Below are 17,125 nucleotides of genomic sequence, written 5' to 3'. Positions count from 1 at the left end.
CCACTCCTTCTCTTATGTCTCTTCCTCTTGCAGCAATAACACTTTAATAACACTCTAACTCATATTTTAAAACCTCTTTTCCAAAAAAAGGGGTGAAATGAAATGAAATGAAATGAAACCACGACACTGACCACTTAAATTCCTCCCATAGACAGAAGCCTAGTTTGGACAGTTCTACCTGTCGCTTTGTAGCTGTGGGATTAAAACATCAGTATGAAAATAAAACCAGGGTGTAAAAACATCCCTGTAACAAACAGTAATGTCATTGTTTTAACTGTTGCTTGTGAAGCATGAAAAACATCATTTGGAACTTATAAAAAATTTTTAAAAAAGCAGTTGCTCATTGTGATTTTTAACAAGCTGTCAGTTTAGAGCTAAAGCTTCAACAAGAACTGACTATTTAAGTCTAATGACAGGTGCATGGGGGAAAAAACAGTCTGAATTCATCCGTCTGACTACAGATTGTGGAAGAGACTGATAGGAAAGTGCTTTAAGAGATTTCATCTCTATTCAGACTGCTGCTTGCTCTCAGAGAACAGGAGATGAGTGCTGGAGGGACAGGCAATGAGAGCACGTCTGGATAGCTTCCGGAAATTCTGTCTGGTTTTGGAAGTTAAGAGGATGTGGGGCCAAGTGTTAGTCTCAGAGGCTCCAAAACAGAAATCTTAACTTGTATGGTCTAGATCTAGTTCTGATAAGGACATACATTTGGTGTGTGTGTGTGTGTGTGTGTGTGTGTGTGTGTGTGTGTGTGTGTCGCGTGTGTGTGTTTGTGACAGTAAGAGTGAGTGTGTGTGACAGAAGTGTGGTGTGTGTGTGTGTGTGTGTGTGTGTGTGTGTGTGTGTGTGTGTGTGTGTGTGTGTGTGTGTGTTTGTGTGTGTTTGTGTGTGTTTGTGACAGTAAGAGTGAGTGTGTGTGACAGAAGTGTGGTGTGTGTGTGTGTGTGTGTGTGTGTGTGTGTGTGTGTTTGTGTGTGTTTGTGACAGTAAGAGTGAGTGTGTGTGACAGAAGTGTGGTGTGTGTGTGTGTGTGTGTGTGTGTGTGTGTGTGTGTGTGTGTGTGTGTGTGTGTGTGTGTGTGTGTGTGTGTGTGTGTTTGTGACAGTAAGAGTGAGTGTGTGTGACAGAAGTGTGGTGTGTGTGTGTGGTTGGTTTTACTTAGCACATATTCTGCACACACAGCACAGTAGTTTCTAGTCTCTATCCCCTGACACACAGAGCCGATACATTATGGCGCGTTCATTATGGAGAGTGTCGTATATGATTGTGTTATTTTGATATCGCCCACTATTTATTTATGAAAGCATGTATCACTTGTCTTTGTGTTTGGTCCAATTAAACACTCTCCCTAGGCATTAGCCCTAGGCATTAGCCTGAGTGGTGCAGAGAGGCTCTTCATGTAAAATGGCTGAGGTTTCACAGTTGCTCTGGCTCATTTGGGCTGAATGCCATGGCTCCTCAGCGGTGTGCATACCCACACAAACACACATGCACACACACACACACACACACACACACACACACACACACACACACACACACACACACACACACAGTCACATTCCAGCAGCTACAGCTTGTACTTTGCACTAAATGAGGCACATCATTAGTGGCTCCTGAAGCAACACTATATCAGCCCTTTGGGATTTGGCAACTGTGTTTCTGGGTGTGTTATAGGACTTGTTGTGTGTGTGTGTGCGTGCGTGCGTGTGTGCGCCTGCATGTGTGTGTTTGTGTGTGTGTGTGTGTGTGTGTGTGTGTGTGTGTGTGTGTGTGTGTGTGTGTGTGTGTGTGTGTATATGTGTGTGTGTGTGTGTGTGTGTGTGTGTGTGTGTGTGTGTGTGTGTGTGTGTGTGTGTGTGTGTGTGTGTGTAAAAGCATAATAATAATAATTATAATATTACTATAATTACTACTTGTTATTTTGCATCTATTGATTTAACACCAATTATCCCAAACGAATAAATCCAAAACAATTATGCATTATTTTGCCTTGAGCTTAATTATTCAACTGAACAATAACACAAATATTGAATGGATGCTGCAGTTTTGTGACTATCGTGTAATCAGACCCGTTTTACGCTCAACTCTTCCACACTCATTGTAATCTCTGCTTTCACATGTTGAGAACAATTGCCTCATTTTGTTTTTGGCACTGGAAGATTGTTGCCATTCACATTGAGTTAAAATGCTCCATCAGTCAGGGTGGCGCTGTGGTTGTCCCCTAATTGCCGAGGAGAAATCTCTGGAAAGAAAACTCTGGAGGCTGCATTCAAACCAAAATTCATTATTCACACATGGAGTGTGTGTGTGTGTGTGTGTGTGTGTGTGTGTGTGTGTGTGTGTGTGTGTGTGTGTGTGTGTGTGTGTGTGTGTGTGTGTGTCTGTGTGTGTGTGTTGAATAATCAACAACAGAAAACATATTTCAAACAATATACAATGTACAACATTTTATTTGCACATTGATTTAGATGATATTCAGTAATTTACAGTAAATTAGTTCAATCTAACTAGCAGTAAGATGAGGGATCAAGCCGTGTTCAGACGAGCTCAGATTTTCCACCGGCTTGGTATCAGTGCTGACCTGAAGGCAGGGTTTGTTCAGCAAACCTTTTTTTAAAAGCAGACAATGATTGTGCCAGCTTGAGAGATGAATAATTACAGAAACAGATATGAGAGTCTGTAGAAAGACAACAACATTATGGAAAGTAATTTTAGCTCTGAGATTATATTTTACGCAGAAATCCTTTCAGCGCCTACAGAGAACAGAGACGTGGTTGTGGGGGTGAAATAGAAAATAGGCTTGTATGATCAAAATGTTTGCGGTCAAAAGCACAGGTTTATTATATGAGTCCAGCCTGATTCAAGACAGTGATCTATAAAATAACAGGAATATATTTAATCTTTTATTAACTATTAAAATCAAGGATGTAGCTGAAAGTGTGCCATATGGGTTATTAGCATCATAATGATTCAATCCTGTTGAATTTTAGTCATATAACAATGGACGTTGTCACAAAGCAGCTTTACAGAAATCTATAAATTCAGAATATAAATGATAAAATTTACATTTATGCCTTTTGAACAAATCAGAGGCAAAGTTGGTGAGGAAAAACATAACCAGAGTCAAAATTTAAGCCATCCTCATCCGAGTGACATCTGATAGTGTGATTATAATAATGTCCTTTCTATAATTGTAGATTTTTTAGTTAAGTACAATTGTGTGACAAGTTATTACTAACCAAAACGATCAACGCAGCTCTTATAGATTAACCGCACATATTACTGATTCCGCTTTTTTTAAATATTGGCCATGAAAACAAACTAACGTGGCTCAAGGTACAGTAATATCATTTTGATGCTTGATCCAAACTAGTTTAGCCAATAAGAATTGATTTTGAGTCTTTTGTTGTGAAAATGAAATAATTAAGCAGTTCCTAAACCATCACCACGGACTCACTGGTGAAAAAATAGCCATCGGTGTGATATATATATATATATATATTAATATAAATGTATTATTTACTTTGATGCATTTACAGAACACCACACAGTGAAGTGTACAACCCAGAGCATTTATTGTTTCATAGTAATTTGGGCTTTGGTGTCATGGCTCATTTACTCTATCCTCTCTTGCGTCTTTTGCCTCAAAGGCATTCATGTTGGAGCTTTTTAAGTGGAGTGTGTCTAATCTGGGACACTATTACGCATGGGACAGAATGTAGGACAGAGACATTACCACCGTGGTACGTGTATCTCTTAAACTATGGCCTCCTACATTTTTTCTGTGATTAAACCTGCTTTGAAGTCAAAGGGGATAAAAATTATTGCCCCATCCATGCTCTGTTGTAGCCCATTGCTCTTATTTGCTTATTGCCTGAGAGCAGTGAAGTTTCACTGTAATGGGTTTGAACTCGCTGGCCATAGCACGCACTGATTGTTTCTTTTCTATCTTCGCCGTCAAATTCACTCAAGTATTATTTCCTTCTTCTTTTTTTCCTTTTTCATTTTTTTCTTTCTATAAGTCCGTCCCTTCCCGCCAGAACCAAGTCAAGGAGTCTTTATAGCACGGCCGCTGGGTTGAGGTCATCTTCTTGTCCAGAGTGGATGGAGAAAGGGAGGTCAGTCTCCCATTTAGCGCGGAGCATTGCATGTCACGGCTCATCAGAGCACAACCTTTTTCTCTCACATCACTTCACAGGGAAAAAAAATGGAGAAAAAATGGACAGAAGAAGAGAAATTGGTCGGGGAGGAATGTCATTAGAGAGAGAGGACAAGGTGATGAGGGTGAAGTGCAAGCATCGTCATATTGACACTGGCTATATGGCTAACAGGCACTGTGTCCTCATTATGGCTGAGGTGTTAGAGGAACATTCTGCCCAAGCAAAGACCGAGAGCTGCTGAGTTTAGAGCCCAAGACAGTCAGAAGAGCAATGTCTCTCCTCTCTTGGGTAAGGTAATGAATGAACTCTGGTGTCAGGCTTTGTCCTGTTAGAAAGGTATGAATGAGTCATGAATAGAATTTCTTCTCATCTCCTTGGCTCATATTTCATCTGATTATTTACACTGACACAGATTTCAGAGAAGCAGGGAGAATATTCAGTAGCCTGTCAACTTGTTTGCCTCTGACTAACATCTGCCTCATTCTGTCTCCTCAAAATGGAGCAAGATCTGTTGGTTGAAAGCTAGTTGTAGTGACAGTTTTAACAGTAACGGTGTTCCTTCAGTGTTAGGGGTCTGAGTGGGGTCGGATAAAAATGCTTTCTGACACCTTATTACAAAAACAACCAGCAAGCAGTGCACATGCAAATAGAGCAATTATGGCAAGAGGGCAGCTTTGTATACATGAACACTGCTGTGCATGTTTGCATCTCCATTATTAAGCTGTGATGACAGCAAGCCAGTACATTACATGTTTGGAGAATTAATTAGATATGTGTGTGTTTTTTTCTTGCTTTTTTAAACTGGTTTCCATGGAAGTGATTGAAGTAAAATAGCCCTACTCTGTTTTATCACTGTTTGACCAAACAGTAATTAATATTTGAGGCCATCTAGTGGTGTAGATGTGTATCACATCACCTTCTGCACATTAATAGTCACTGACAAGAATCAGCATTAACTCTCTAGCAGAAACAACGAGACAAATTATGTTTCATACCAATGAGCCGCCAAATTAATCAGAGTGACCAGGCTGCTGTCGTACGGGTTTTAAAAGGAGGGTTTAATTCAGTGTATATATTTAACACAACATTTTGGATAAAAATGAGTGTCTTTGTGTTGTTTAATAACATTACGCATTACATTTATTACTCTTAATTGCACGCCAACACCAACTAAGTGAATAACACTCTTCGCTCTATGTGATGGTCCTCTCACACATCAATGCTCCTATCTTTCTCTATCTTGTGTACAAGCTTAAATTTAAAATATGGCCAGCGAAACCGAGCAGAAAATCAAGAAATAGTTCCTTCGGCATCCTCATTTGACCCCCTCATTAACATTTGACCATCTCATTAACTCGGGTGAGACAGGAGTATGAGTATTAAGCCAGATTTTCACAGATGCAGTGTTTCAAATTATTAAGCGTTCTTATCTTATGGATACAATAATGCCATCAAGAATAAGGAGGCATAAATACAAGTGGGAAAAATACATCTTAATTTCTCCATTGTCATGCATTTCCTTTGTGTAATAGCCTAATTAAAATAGAAACCGGAGAGATTAACTTATGAAATATAAATGCTGCTATTTGAGAGTCCATTATAGTGTCAGTAAATCTTTCTGATGCTTTGTGCTTCCAGATAAATTACTCACGGACAAATAAATGGTGCTTTTGTTTTTATGGTCGATTAATGAGTTTCTTTACAGTGTTGTTTTTTTGTTTGTTGGATAACATAAAGCATACAGAGGCTGCACACCACTGGATGGTTTAAAGAAGAAAAAATAATCACTATTAATATTTGAATTAATGTTTATGCAGAACGCTGATATGTTTGGGATGGTTTTTGTTACCTTTACAGGCTTAAATAAGCCACTGAAAAGTGAGTGTCTACTGGAGAACAGAGAGAAATGCTGCAGGATCCAACATTGTTTACATATTTTCATGTTTTTCTCTCTCTGTCATTTTGCACAGGACAAAGGCAATATCAGAGTGGTGTTCAATGTGGGCACAGATGACATAAATATTGAAGAAACCTCAAAGTTTGTAAATGATGGAAAGTACCACATAGTTCGCTTTACAAGGAGTGGTGGTAATGCCACTTTGCAGGTGGACGATCTGCCAGTCATTGAGCGATATCCAACAGGTAAGCCCCTTCCCACATCCTCTTACACAGACAAACACTTTCTCTCTCTCTTTTTTTCTATCTCTCTCTCTCGCTCTCTCTCTCTGTCTCTCTCACACACACACACACACACACACACACACACACACACACACACACACACACACACACACACACACACACACACACACACACACAGACATTCACTATATCAATAATAAAGGCTGTCGGAGCTTTGGACCAGACTGTCAATTGCAGGGTTAAGGACAAAATTCCTTTCTGTCTGTGGTTGTTCTTTCTCTCAGGTCTGAAATGGTAACCCTGCTATCCTTTTTAAATGTCAGCAGTGATGATGGCTGGAGGGATGGGAAGAAGGGGGTTATAAGGCTGTAAATGTCAAAGAACAGGTTATCCAATTCAGTAGCCTCACAGACGCCTAAAAAAACCCTGACAAAAGCTTAACTAAAGATCAGAGATGAGGAATAATCCCATTGCTCTCGTTTGTCAATCACAATGAAAAGGGAAATGTTTGTTTCCAGTTAACGGCAAGGTTTTTTCATAGATATCACTTCCATTATGCAGATGATTTTGAATGCAGACTTCAAGCATGTCTTCAATTATGCTCGTCTTTGGCGAGTACAGGGAGAGGGGAGAAAAGTGACAGAATCATATTCAGTTTGCACTGCATCAGTATGACGACTATACTGTCTTCTCCATCGCTTCCGTCTGATTTCTCCTGTCACTTCCAAATCTGAAGTAAGGAAACCTGACTTGTAAAATCATTAAATCCTGTATCTTAAGTTAAGTTTATCATTAAAATAAATCATCATACCCTACGGTAAAGATAAATCATGCAATCATTAAGGCTTTAGATCTGAGCTTATACCCAAATCCTCAATCAGATTTGCCATTCCTATGAAAGGAAGCTAACAGGATTACTCTAATCCATGGTCAGACATTTTATATTTCGAGCAGTTCAGGCAGGCTAACTAAAAGCATCAGGCTTTCTCACGTTTACATCATCCCGCATGTAGTGGCTCAGATGCTGGTTGCTGTTGTGAAGCACCGTGCTAGTCTGTCACATGCACAGAATAAGGTACATAAAGTACAATGAACAAGGAGGAGAGGAAACAAGGAGGAACAGGTGAAATTCGGAAAAGACAGAGACAGGATATATTTCTGTTTTTATCCTTTATTATTAGAATGACCATATCTAAACAATTTCCCCAAACAGCTGTCAGTCGGTCAAGAAGATAATCAGAGATCATGTTCATGTGGATCTGTTCAGATATGACATTTTGACAAATTTAGAGAAGGAAAAATGAGCCCCATGAATCAGCGCCTGAATGCTAATTAACACAGCGTCAGAGACGGCAGGAGCGAAACTTTTCTCCAATCCCAAAAAAGCCCATGATGATTCCATTTAATCAGAGCTTGATTGACGCTGCTTTGCAGGAAAGGGCTGATAAACTAACCCGAATTTGAATTAACTACAAGAATGATAATGACAATGTGTTTCGCCTCAATCAGCTATTAGGACTTTTTTTTTTTCTTTTTTTTTTTTGTCTCTAAAACAGTATTCGTGTTTTCTCATTTATTCTGACATGCTGCACACTTAATGTGAATTTGAAGCAGGAGGTGGAAATGAATAGGTTAGTCTGCTACGGAGAGAAGTATATCTGAAGTGCTTTACCTTACCGGCTGAGACTATTCACTAACACTGCACTTAAAGGCAGTGTTCATAGGACTCTGTAATACATGCATAAACCTTTCATAACGGTGTCTTCACCGGTGGATGTACAACATGCTGAGAGTTTCTGCTTGTTGTAGCTCTGCCAGGGATTTAAGTCCAGCTACAGGTTCATCAGCCATGAGCAGCTCAATGAGACATCCTTGAATATGGTTATTGGTCAGTGATCAGCAGCTCTCTGTCACCCTCTTCAGCTGGCCACAATATTCCCTTTCTTTGGGACTAAGACAAGATTTATGGCTGATTTTTATTTTTTACTGCAAATCAGCATGATCCTTTGAAAAGATTTCGATGTCAGGGTGACATAACACCCGAGTCTTTTAACCGATTTTCCTTGTCATTAGGTCATTAGGTTGTGTTAAGGCACTTACATGGCTGACCTACATCATGACTTATTTTTAGATGATGTAACAAACTTATGTAAAACACTTTGCCAAACTTTGGCGATATCAAGACATTGTAATGATGTATATTTATATTGTATTTTTTTTCTGGTCCTTAACGTGAAGTTATTTAAATAGAATTTGCCTAATTTAGCTTTTTTTTTACCGATCGGCTGTTAGACACTGTAACTCATTCCTAATCCGCATTTGGCACACTGGCAAAAAATTAAGCAGCATATAAAAATAAAATTTGTTTTATAATACCATAAATATAATAAAATAATAATGTTCTAATGTAAGTCTAGGAAACGTCATAACACTATATTTGGTATTTGGCCTAAAACTGACAAAAACTTGGACAACAGTCATTTTTATAAATACCCTTGTTATAACAAAAGGCTTATGTTAGTGTCATGTAGCCATATGAACTGTAACCTTTAATCAAGCATAATATTAGATTTTGTATATAGTATATTTGTATTATATACAGTACTCAGCTGAACTGGTGATTATAGAGCACAAAAATCCTACAATGTTTTTTTGTTTGTTTGTTTTTTAAATAACCTCTTACATAATTATTATGATTTCTGCGATGAACATTCATGGAAATATATTTTTGGTTGCTGCTGACATGTAGAACTCACAATCAATAATCCAACATTTCCCTTGGTACTCTATGATCCCAGGGTCATTATAAAACTTTTTAACCCAATGTTTTTAGTTCATGAATCTGGTGATGAAGAAGACAATATAAAACCACACACATGCACTGATTTATTAGCAGTCGAGTCCTAATATCAGAGCATATGTTAACCAGAACCTTCTTTAATACCTTGATTTCCTCCTGCATTAAATCACATTACAGATGCTGCCTCATGCCTCATGCATCTTCACATTTTATATGTTGCATTTTTGAATATAAAATCCTAATCTAAACATTGGAATGATATAAAAATTGTTGGAAATTGAAAGTTTTAGCTATCGCCTGGTGGTATTACACTGAACTTTATCATCATCATTATTATTATTATTATTATTATTATTATTATTATTATAATATCCAAAACCATGGGGAAGTTTTAAAAAGCAAACATGTGTGGGGAAATTGGATAAGAAGGGTGGATGCATTTTATCCTCTAGACACCTTTACACCTCAGTCGCTCACCGTTCTGGATTTTGAGTCAGATCGGAACTGTTTTCCATATTGTGTAATTACAGAGTAATGAAGTAGGAGAAACACAGAAAGACTTTCAGCTGATTGGAAACTAACAAGTTAATGACTCAGGGGGGGGTAAAAAATGTACACTGTAATTATACTTTTATTTATAGGAATCACAACTCGTCAGGTTCCCTTTTCTTTTGCGAGACGGAATATAGGAGTAGCAATTACATGCAGGCCGTAATGGAAGTGAAGTAAATGTTTTTGTCTGAGCCGAATCCCAGAGAGCAATAACTAGCTGACACATTGTTGTGTGTATAAAAGCAAAACCTGTCAATCTTGCAACATGGTGTGGCATACAGATATCCACATGTGAGAGCAGTTCATTCCCAGGTGACAACACAGCTTTGTCTGTTATTGTTCAAGGATTTGGGATTAGAAAAAAAAAATAGATGTGTTCCTGTGATGAATCTCTGAGGACAAAGCTTTTGTCAACACCAATTCTCCAATTCACAAATATGTTCTGCTGAAAACTGACTGATAACATTTTCATTGTTTTAACTCTGATTGTTTCCCTGCTGCATATATTCTGGTGTGTTTTGCTGATATTTTTACTGCTGTCTTCTTTGCTGTCTAAATGTGTTGTTTTTAATTAGAGTGAGATTTTAGTGTAACGTAAATGAATGAAAATATTTGCTTTTAGATAGCAGTTGTGTTACTAAAATCGAATTGGCTTTCCAAAAGGTTGAATGTACTGCAGTGACGATGTCTAGGTTAAAATGAGCATTGTATAACTAGATGAAAAATCTGCTTTAAAAAAAGAAAAAGAAAAAGGAAAAAAAAAAGATTTAAAAGGATTATCATTTTGTAAATGTATTTTGTAAATGAGTGACATTGTATTTAAACGTTTGCTTTTGCTTGTTTTCTCATAACCTTAAGAGAGTAGGTGAATATTTAACGTATATTGCACTATTTATCATAATATAGGAATAATTTGTTGGCTTAAATAATAAAAGTTAATTGACTGATTGAAAAGCTTTATCAGTGTTATGTATGTAATCTTGATGTACCAAATTTTCAAACCAAAAAATTAGATAGTTGAGGCAGTTTGTTCACGGTTTTAATCTTTCACCTTTCAGATTTTAACAATGAAATGTCTCTTTAAACTTTAAAGGCAACATTGATAACGAACGCCTGGCGATTGCTAGACAGCGAATCCCATATCGGCTCGGTCGAGTAGTTGACGATTGGCTACTCGACAAAGGTAAAAACATTGATTAAAACTTTAAATAAAATATAATTTCATCATAATCAAGTGATATACTGCACAAATAATAAACCATCTAAAACATAAATCCCCTGTATAACAAATTTTAAAACTTTAAACCAATGTAGTCTGTAATATTTGCATTGTACAGTAGAATAATGTGTGTTTATATACTGCATATGTAATCAGTTTTACCTGGCAATTACAGGTTAAAGGGACTGGTAATATACTGATAATAAAGTTAGCGCAATCATTAAAATTATATCTATGTATCATTAAAATACTTAAATAATTTTTCCCAATGTAAAACTATAAATCAGCAGTTAAAGTACTTTTTTACATTTTCAATTCATAGTGATGACTGATGTTTTAATTCATTTATGTACATTTATTTTATGCTAAACGTATTGCTTTTGGAAACTGCTAAAGTGCAGAGTTTAAAAATCAAAGCAAATGCATCTTAAATAGCTTCAATGATTATTGGCATCAGATATGAAGTCCCTTTAACAAGCAAATTAAACCCATAAGAAAGGAAAAGACTTCTGAGTGCATGCTGTAATGTATGTAATAAATTGAAATGTTCAGAGTGATTGATTTTGAACTTTGTTTCTTTGTTTTTCTTTTTTAATGAAGTTATTATCATGATGAATGGTTTATGTGTCATGTAGTTGTAAAACCATCCCACATGCGCCTTATTTCAGTCTAATTAATTTAAATTGCCACTGCCCTTGCTGAAAGGCAATCTCATCAGCAACCAAGTTTTGCTCACGAACTGTGAAAACAAATCATTTCCATCTGTATTTTCTTGCTTCTGCTGTTACTTTCACAAACAGAGGGTGAACATTTTACCACCCAAAAGCATTTGATTGTCCTTTTAGCAAAGCTCCATTGATTACTCGGGAGCCAGTTTCTTCATCGTCTCCATTTGTTTGCATTGTCTACAGCAGCCCATTAAATCAGAGTCGATAAATTACTGGTGTTGCTGTTTGCGTTAGAGTAACTTATTGCTTCCATGCTTCCTCAGGAAGAATAAGAACACTTTTGTCGTGTGTTTCATTGTCGGCTTCCATCACTCCTAAGTGTGCATGTATGTGTGTGAGAGCGAGAGAGACATAGAATGTATGTATGTGTATGTTTGTGTGCACTCCTAGCGTGAGCGAGCTGTTGAACACTCCTGTATTTGTGTAACGTTGTCCATTGGCAGGTCGACAGCTCACCATCTTCAACAGTCAGACTACAATAAAGATCGGTGGTGGCGAACGAGGTAGTCGGCCATTTCAAGGCCAGTTGTCTGGCCTCTACTACAACGGCCTCAAAGTGCTCAACATGGCTGCTGAGGGCGAACCCAACGTGCGCGTGGAGGGCAGTGCCCGTCTGGTCGGTGACTTGCCCTCCTCGTCTATCACGCCCCAGTCCAGTGCCTCTGCCTCTGGCAACCGCTCTGAAGCCTCGCCCTCGCTGACGGACATCACCACCACCACGGCGTCCAACCGACAGGGCAAGCAGACCACAACCGCACAGGTCAGTCAGCATTCTGTGTCTTATAGCAGGGGTCATAGTTTTGATCAGAAATATTGGCAATCATATATTTATACAGTATATACAGTGTAATAGGAATAGCCTCAATATATGTTTAAAAGAAAAGTTTGGCATGGTGGCACAATGAATAGCTAAGTTCTGGGGTTCTTGGTTTGAGCCTGAGCTTCTGATACTGTCTGTGTACAGTAGAGTTTCACATAGGTTTCAAAAAGGTTTGTCGGTTTACTATCACTGTTAAGAAACATGAAGGCAGGTGGATTGGTTATGCTAAATTTTCCCATGATTTGAATGTATATGTACACACACACATCACAGACTTCAGTCTGCTGCAGGTCCATTATATCTCAATTGTCTTGCCCTGCTCTTTCTGTTACCATGATGTAGTGATGTGACCCTGATGACCCTGTCATTACTGAATATTAATGAGTGATTGAATGAATAAAGATAATAAAGCATTCTAACATGCAAAATACTGGTTAATTGACAACAAATGCTTCAAAAATGTAAACAAAATCATCCTTGTGTTTACTTGTTTGAATAAAAAATTCATGCGATGTCTATTATTGCCAATTCTCTTGAAGGGTTCCAATAATTTGGAGTTGACTGAATATCATATTAACCATATGAATGATTGATAGGTAGATGAACAGCTCCAGCTTCACCGAGATCAACCCTTACTGAGGGAATCTGTTGAAGTGAATAGAATAGCTGTAGAAGGATTATGGGCTGTGGATGAAGTGAATTCTTCAGGCTTCACCAAAGCTTTTTTCTGTAAAGTCTTGTGTTCAGTGTTCAGCTAGCAGTGATAGGTAGAGAAACAGAGAGGTCAGCGGCGGATCGGACAGTGGATATACGAGGTAAAGTCACATAAAGAGAAATTGGGGGAGGAATCGTTCAGAGGCATGAACAGATTTTCTCTTTTATTGGACTTCGAGGTCTGCTCTTGCTATATGTCTCTTTATATTTCTCCTCATTGCACTGCCTCTTCTCTCTCTCTCTCTCTCTCTCTCTCTCTCTCTCTCTCTCTCTCTCTCTCTCTCTCTCTCTCTCTCTCTGTGGTGCAGTGGGTCTTGTATGAGGCATCATTCAGGCATTGACACTGAACCCTAATTGCCGTTCTGTAATTACATATCAGTGCTGGAGGCTGAGCTGAATGATTGACAGGCCTGCTGAGGCCAGGCCAAGCTGATGGGCTTGTCCCCTCATGCGTGATGCCACGTACCGTGATTCAGCCTCCATGACAATGAAATCATAATTTGCTGTGGTTAAAACTAATTCCAGGGCTTATGTATTAAATTACCTCTTGGCTCAAAGGCACCCCAGGCACGTTGTGTGAAATTGTTGGTTATACAATAGCTGATACTGTTTGACCTGTCGTAGCGAAGATTTAATGCCAGCTTATCACAGCCTGATCTGAGCAGATCCTAATACAAAATGGTGGGCACACAGCCATGTGGTTGCCATGGAAATGTACAACTCCACTTCCCTTAACGCTACAGAGTCTACATTCTCCATTCTCACACGGTTTTCTTTTATCCTCTCTCTCTCTCTTCCCCCCGTCTCTCTCCTCAAGCCACCAGTTGATTAAGGAAATATCTAATGCAGTAACTGTGTTTAAATGTTTAATCAGTGACTAGGGCTATAGAAAGATGGGTATGTGAGCTGTGCGTTCTCAGACAGATGCTGATTACAGATGTGTATAGTTTCCATTTAAGTAAAAGAGCTCTTAGTAATCATTACTATCTTATCCTGTCTTCACTGTCCTTTATTAGCACATGTCCATGTTCTCATCAGACAGAATATTTAAATCTGAGAATAAAGAGAATCGAAATGTGGAGTTTTTATAAAGTGGGTAGAAAAGGATCTGCGTTATAAGGCTAGAAATGGCAAGCATTAAATACCTATATGCTTTTATTATTTCTTGTAACACACTCATAATCAAATATTAACAAAATCTCATTTGCATATTAAAATATGACAAGTACAAGTATGAGTAAACATATTTGTCACAATTATGGCTTTCCACCTCGTAAAAAAAAATCTAAATTGTATTTACATCACAATGAGTTGGTCTCTTGTAACAAGATGCAACATTGAACAAAATGACTGTGTGCACTTCACCATCTCCCCTGCAGTGCTGCTTGGAGGTCAGGCATCAACAAATCTGGAACGGCTCTCTAGAGTAACACATACATATACAATCATTCCAGCATATCTTTCTATTTCTCTGCTTGCTCATGCTCATTTTCTATCAAACTAATACATTTCTATTTAGACTTGCTTAGTTAGCGTTTGATATAATGACAAATGGACAAAAGGTCTACTGGGTTTCATAATGTAGAATAATCAGATTGAGGGCATAATACTGTATACTACAGTTAGTGAAGGTTCAATATCTAGAACATTATACATTCTGCAATACTGAAACTAGAGGTAAGTGAGTTAATAATCAATAGATATAGAAAGTCCTTTCATATAAATATCTTTAGTGGATTAATCCACATTAGTGAACCTTAAACATCAGTGTACGTAATATCGAAATAAATCAAAAGTCCTACTTGTAGACTTTGCAGAAATTTAATCACAGCATTATGAAGTATAGTTATGAAGAATAGTGGTGAACTATATACATTATAGAACACAGTGGGGTGTGTGTTTAGAGCAAAATAATCAACATCTGAGTAAAGTTAGCAGATAACAGACATGGTTACTGTTACCACCACAAAGTAGGTGAGTAGTATCCAATACTACTCCAGTTATTTCTCGTCATCATTTAAATACATATAATTAACCATTTCCTCTCTTTATTCTCCCTCTTAAAGAATATAAGGGGGAAAAAAGGTGAACTTACAGTATGGAGAAACTTGGAGAACTTCTGGAACTCCTGTCTTGTGCTTTCCCTGAAAACCTACTGACCTTTAAAAAATGCTGACACTGGCATCTTCTTCCACATATGTTAAATAATTATATTTCTTTATGCAGAAAGCTTCACCAGTATCAACAGTTACACATTTGTCTTTGTTAAATAACACATTTTTGAAATCTGTTTATTATTAGACCTGTGAATAGTGCCTGTGAATGAGATGTTGCTATAGAAAAAATACTGAATTAAAACAAGTGCATTAATATAAACCTATTATTTGAATCACAGCCAGTGCTGCTGTCAGAGCTGCTGTAGGAGGGCATTAATTCATCAGAACCTACTGACAATACTTGAGAACTCAAGAGTGCTGTGGCGTAAACAGCGTTCTTTAAGAAAACCCTTTTGGGAAACTTTACCTATTTCATTATCCCTCTTCTCTGTCTGCAGACATCTTTTTCATTTCATACGGAAGTAGATTAATGCTGGATAAAATTATTCATAACTAGCATTTTTCCTCTGCAGGCCCTCTATTCAGGAAGGTATTTGGTTTTATTTATGAGACCTGAAAACATTGTGCTATATTCAGCTTTATGTTCCAAAGTTGCAAATAAACAATTGTTCTCAAAGGTAGAAGTCATTTGTAATAAAAAAATAATAATAATAAATAACTAAATAACTAAATAAGATTGCACAACTCCAGTATTTGCATCTGCATGGTAGATGGTATGTTTAATATTTCTGTCAGAAGCCGACTCTTTTTTTTGTGAGCTGAGTTCAGGACGACTGAGTTTGAGATGTGCAGCTTGGTTTGATCACAGTTTCTTTTTTTTCTTCTCTTTCTTATCATCACTTTCTAGATTCCTTTTATACCACCTTATCTCTGGAGCTTTTTTATGCCTGTGGCACATTATCTTCCAACAAATCTCTCTCTCTCTCTCTCTTTCTCTCTCTCTCTCTCTCTCTCTCTCTCTCTCTATATATATATATATATATATATATATATATATATATATATATATATATATATATATATATAGTTATTATAATAAGATTGTGTGCTACCTGCGAAACTTTAATAATGAAGGAGGCATAATACATGTCATTAAACACAATGGGGTATGTTTTTCTAAAAGATCCCAAGACCTGAAATGTGAGTGCTGAGTGGCTGAGTGCACATATGATACAGCTTTCTCCTATCAGTGGGATTTAATCTATTCACTCTTAAAGGTTACATGTACAATCCTTTAAAGCTGAGAAATCTTAAGTATCCAAAGCACCCTATAGGAACGCTTTATTTATGAGAGCATAGGATAAAATATGGAAAACATTTACCATTGATTATGACTGTAAGTACAATAATCTTTTGAAATCTTTTTTCAATAAATCACAAAGAATTCTGTGACTCAGTAGGGTCCAAATTTATCATCAATTTAGTGACACAAGTCTGTCACCTACCTTCTCATGAAGGCTCTAAACAGTTTCCTGCCATTGCGTCATGAGAAAAGAGAGAAGAAAAACTCAGTCCTGTGAATAAATCCTTTAAGCGTTCAGGCTAAATTGCTTGCACCCTCAGGTCTTGTGTATATAATGGATACTGATTTTTTTTTCCCCGCTTTCCAAAAATGCACTATTGTCTCAGGACTTTATTTTCACTTAAATCAGCCAGTCAATAGCAGTGTTTGAGCTAGCAGTAAGTGGGTTAATGAAATGAGTCTCTCTCTCTCTCTCTCTCTCTCTCTCTCTCTCTCTCTCTCTCTCTCTCTCTCTCTCTCTCTCTCTCTCTCTCTCTCTCTCTCTCTCTCTCTCCCCGCCCCCCTCCCTCTGGTTCTTTCTACATAGTTGTTTCCTGAAAAAAACTTTAATCACTCTTTCATCAAATA

At 37.6% G+C, this 17,125-nt stretch overlaps 1 protein-coding gene and 1 long non-coding RNA gene across 17 annotated transcripts in view; one reads left to right on the top strand and one right to left on the bottom strand.

The window, feature by feature from the left end:
- The window catches only part of nrxn1a (neurexin 1a), a 157,272-nt gene that overhangs the window by 130,024 nt on the left and 10,123 nt on the right, over window positions 1-17,125 (top strand). For 14 of the 16 annotated variants that reach the window (XM_027177427.2, XM_047817461.1, XM_047817460.1 and 11 more), the window contains 3 exons: window positions 6,134-6,305; window positions 10,751-10,840; window positions 12,048-12,364. In XM_027177427.2, the coding sequence (XP_027033228.2) occupies window positions 6,134-6,305; window positions 10,751-10,840; window positions 12,048-12,364 (579 nt within the window). The remainder of the gene's footprint in view (window positions 1-6,133; window positions 6,306-10,750; window positions 10,841-12,047; window positions 12,365-17,125) is intronic. The other 2 variants (XM_047817462.1, XM_047817463.1) reach the window with 1 other exon arrangement.
- On the bottom strand, window positions 10,681-16,191 carry LOC125145339. The gene is made up of 2 exons (XR_007143707.1): window positions 14,439-16,191; window positions 10,681-12,383 (listed from the first exon to the last, which is right to left on the bottom strand). It is a non-coding gene; the product is annotated as an uncharacterized LOC125145339 (long non-coding RNA).

Source organism: Tachysurus fulvidraco, chromosome 8 (genome assembly GCF_022655615.1).
Source record: "Tachysurus fulvidraco isolate hzauxx_2018 chromosome 8, HZAU_PFXX_2.0, whole genome shotgun sequence".
NCBI lineage: Eukaryota > Metazoa > Chordata > Actinopteri > Siluriformes > Bagridae > Tachysurus > Tachysurus fulvidraco.
This window is presented reverse-complemented; position numbering and strand designations above follow the sequence as displayed.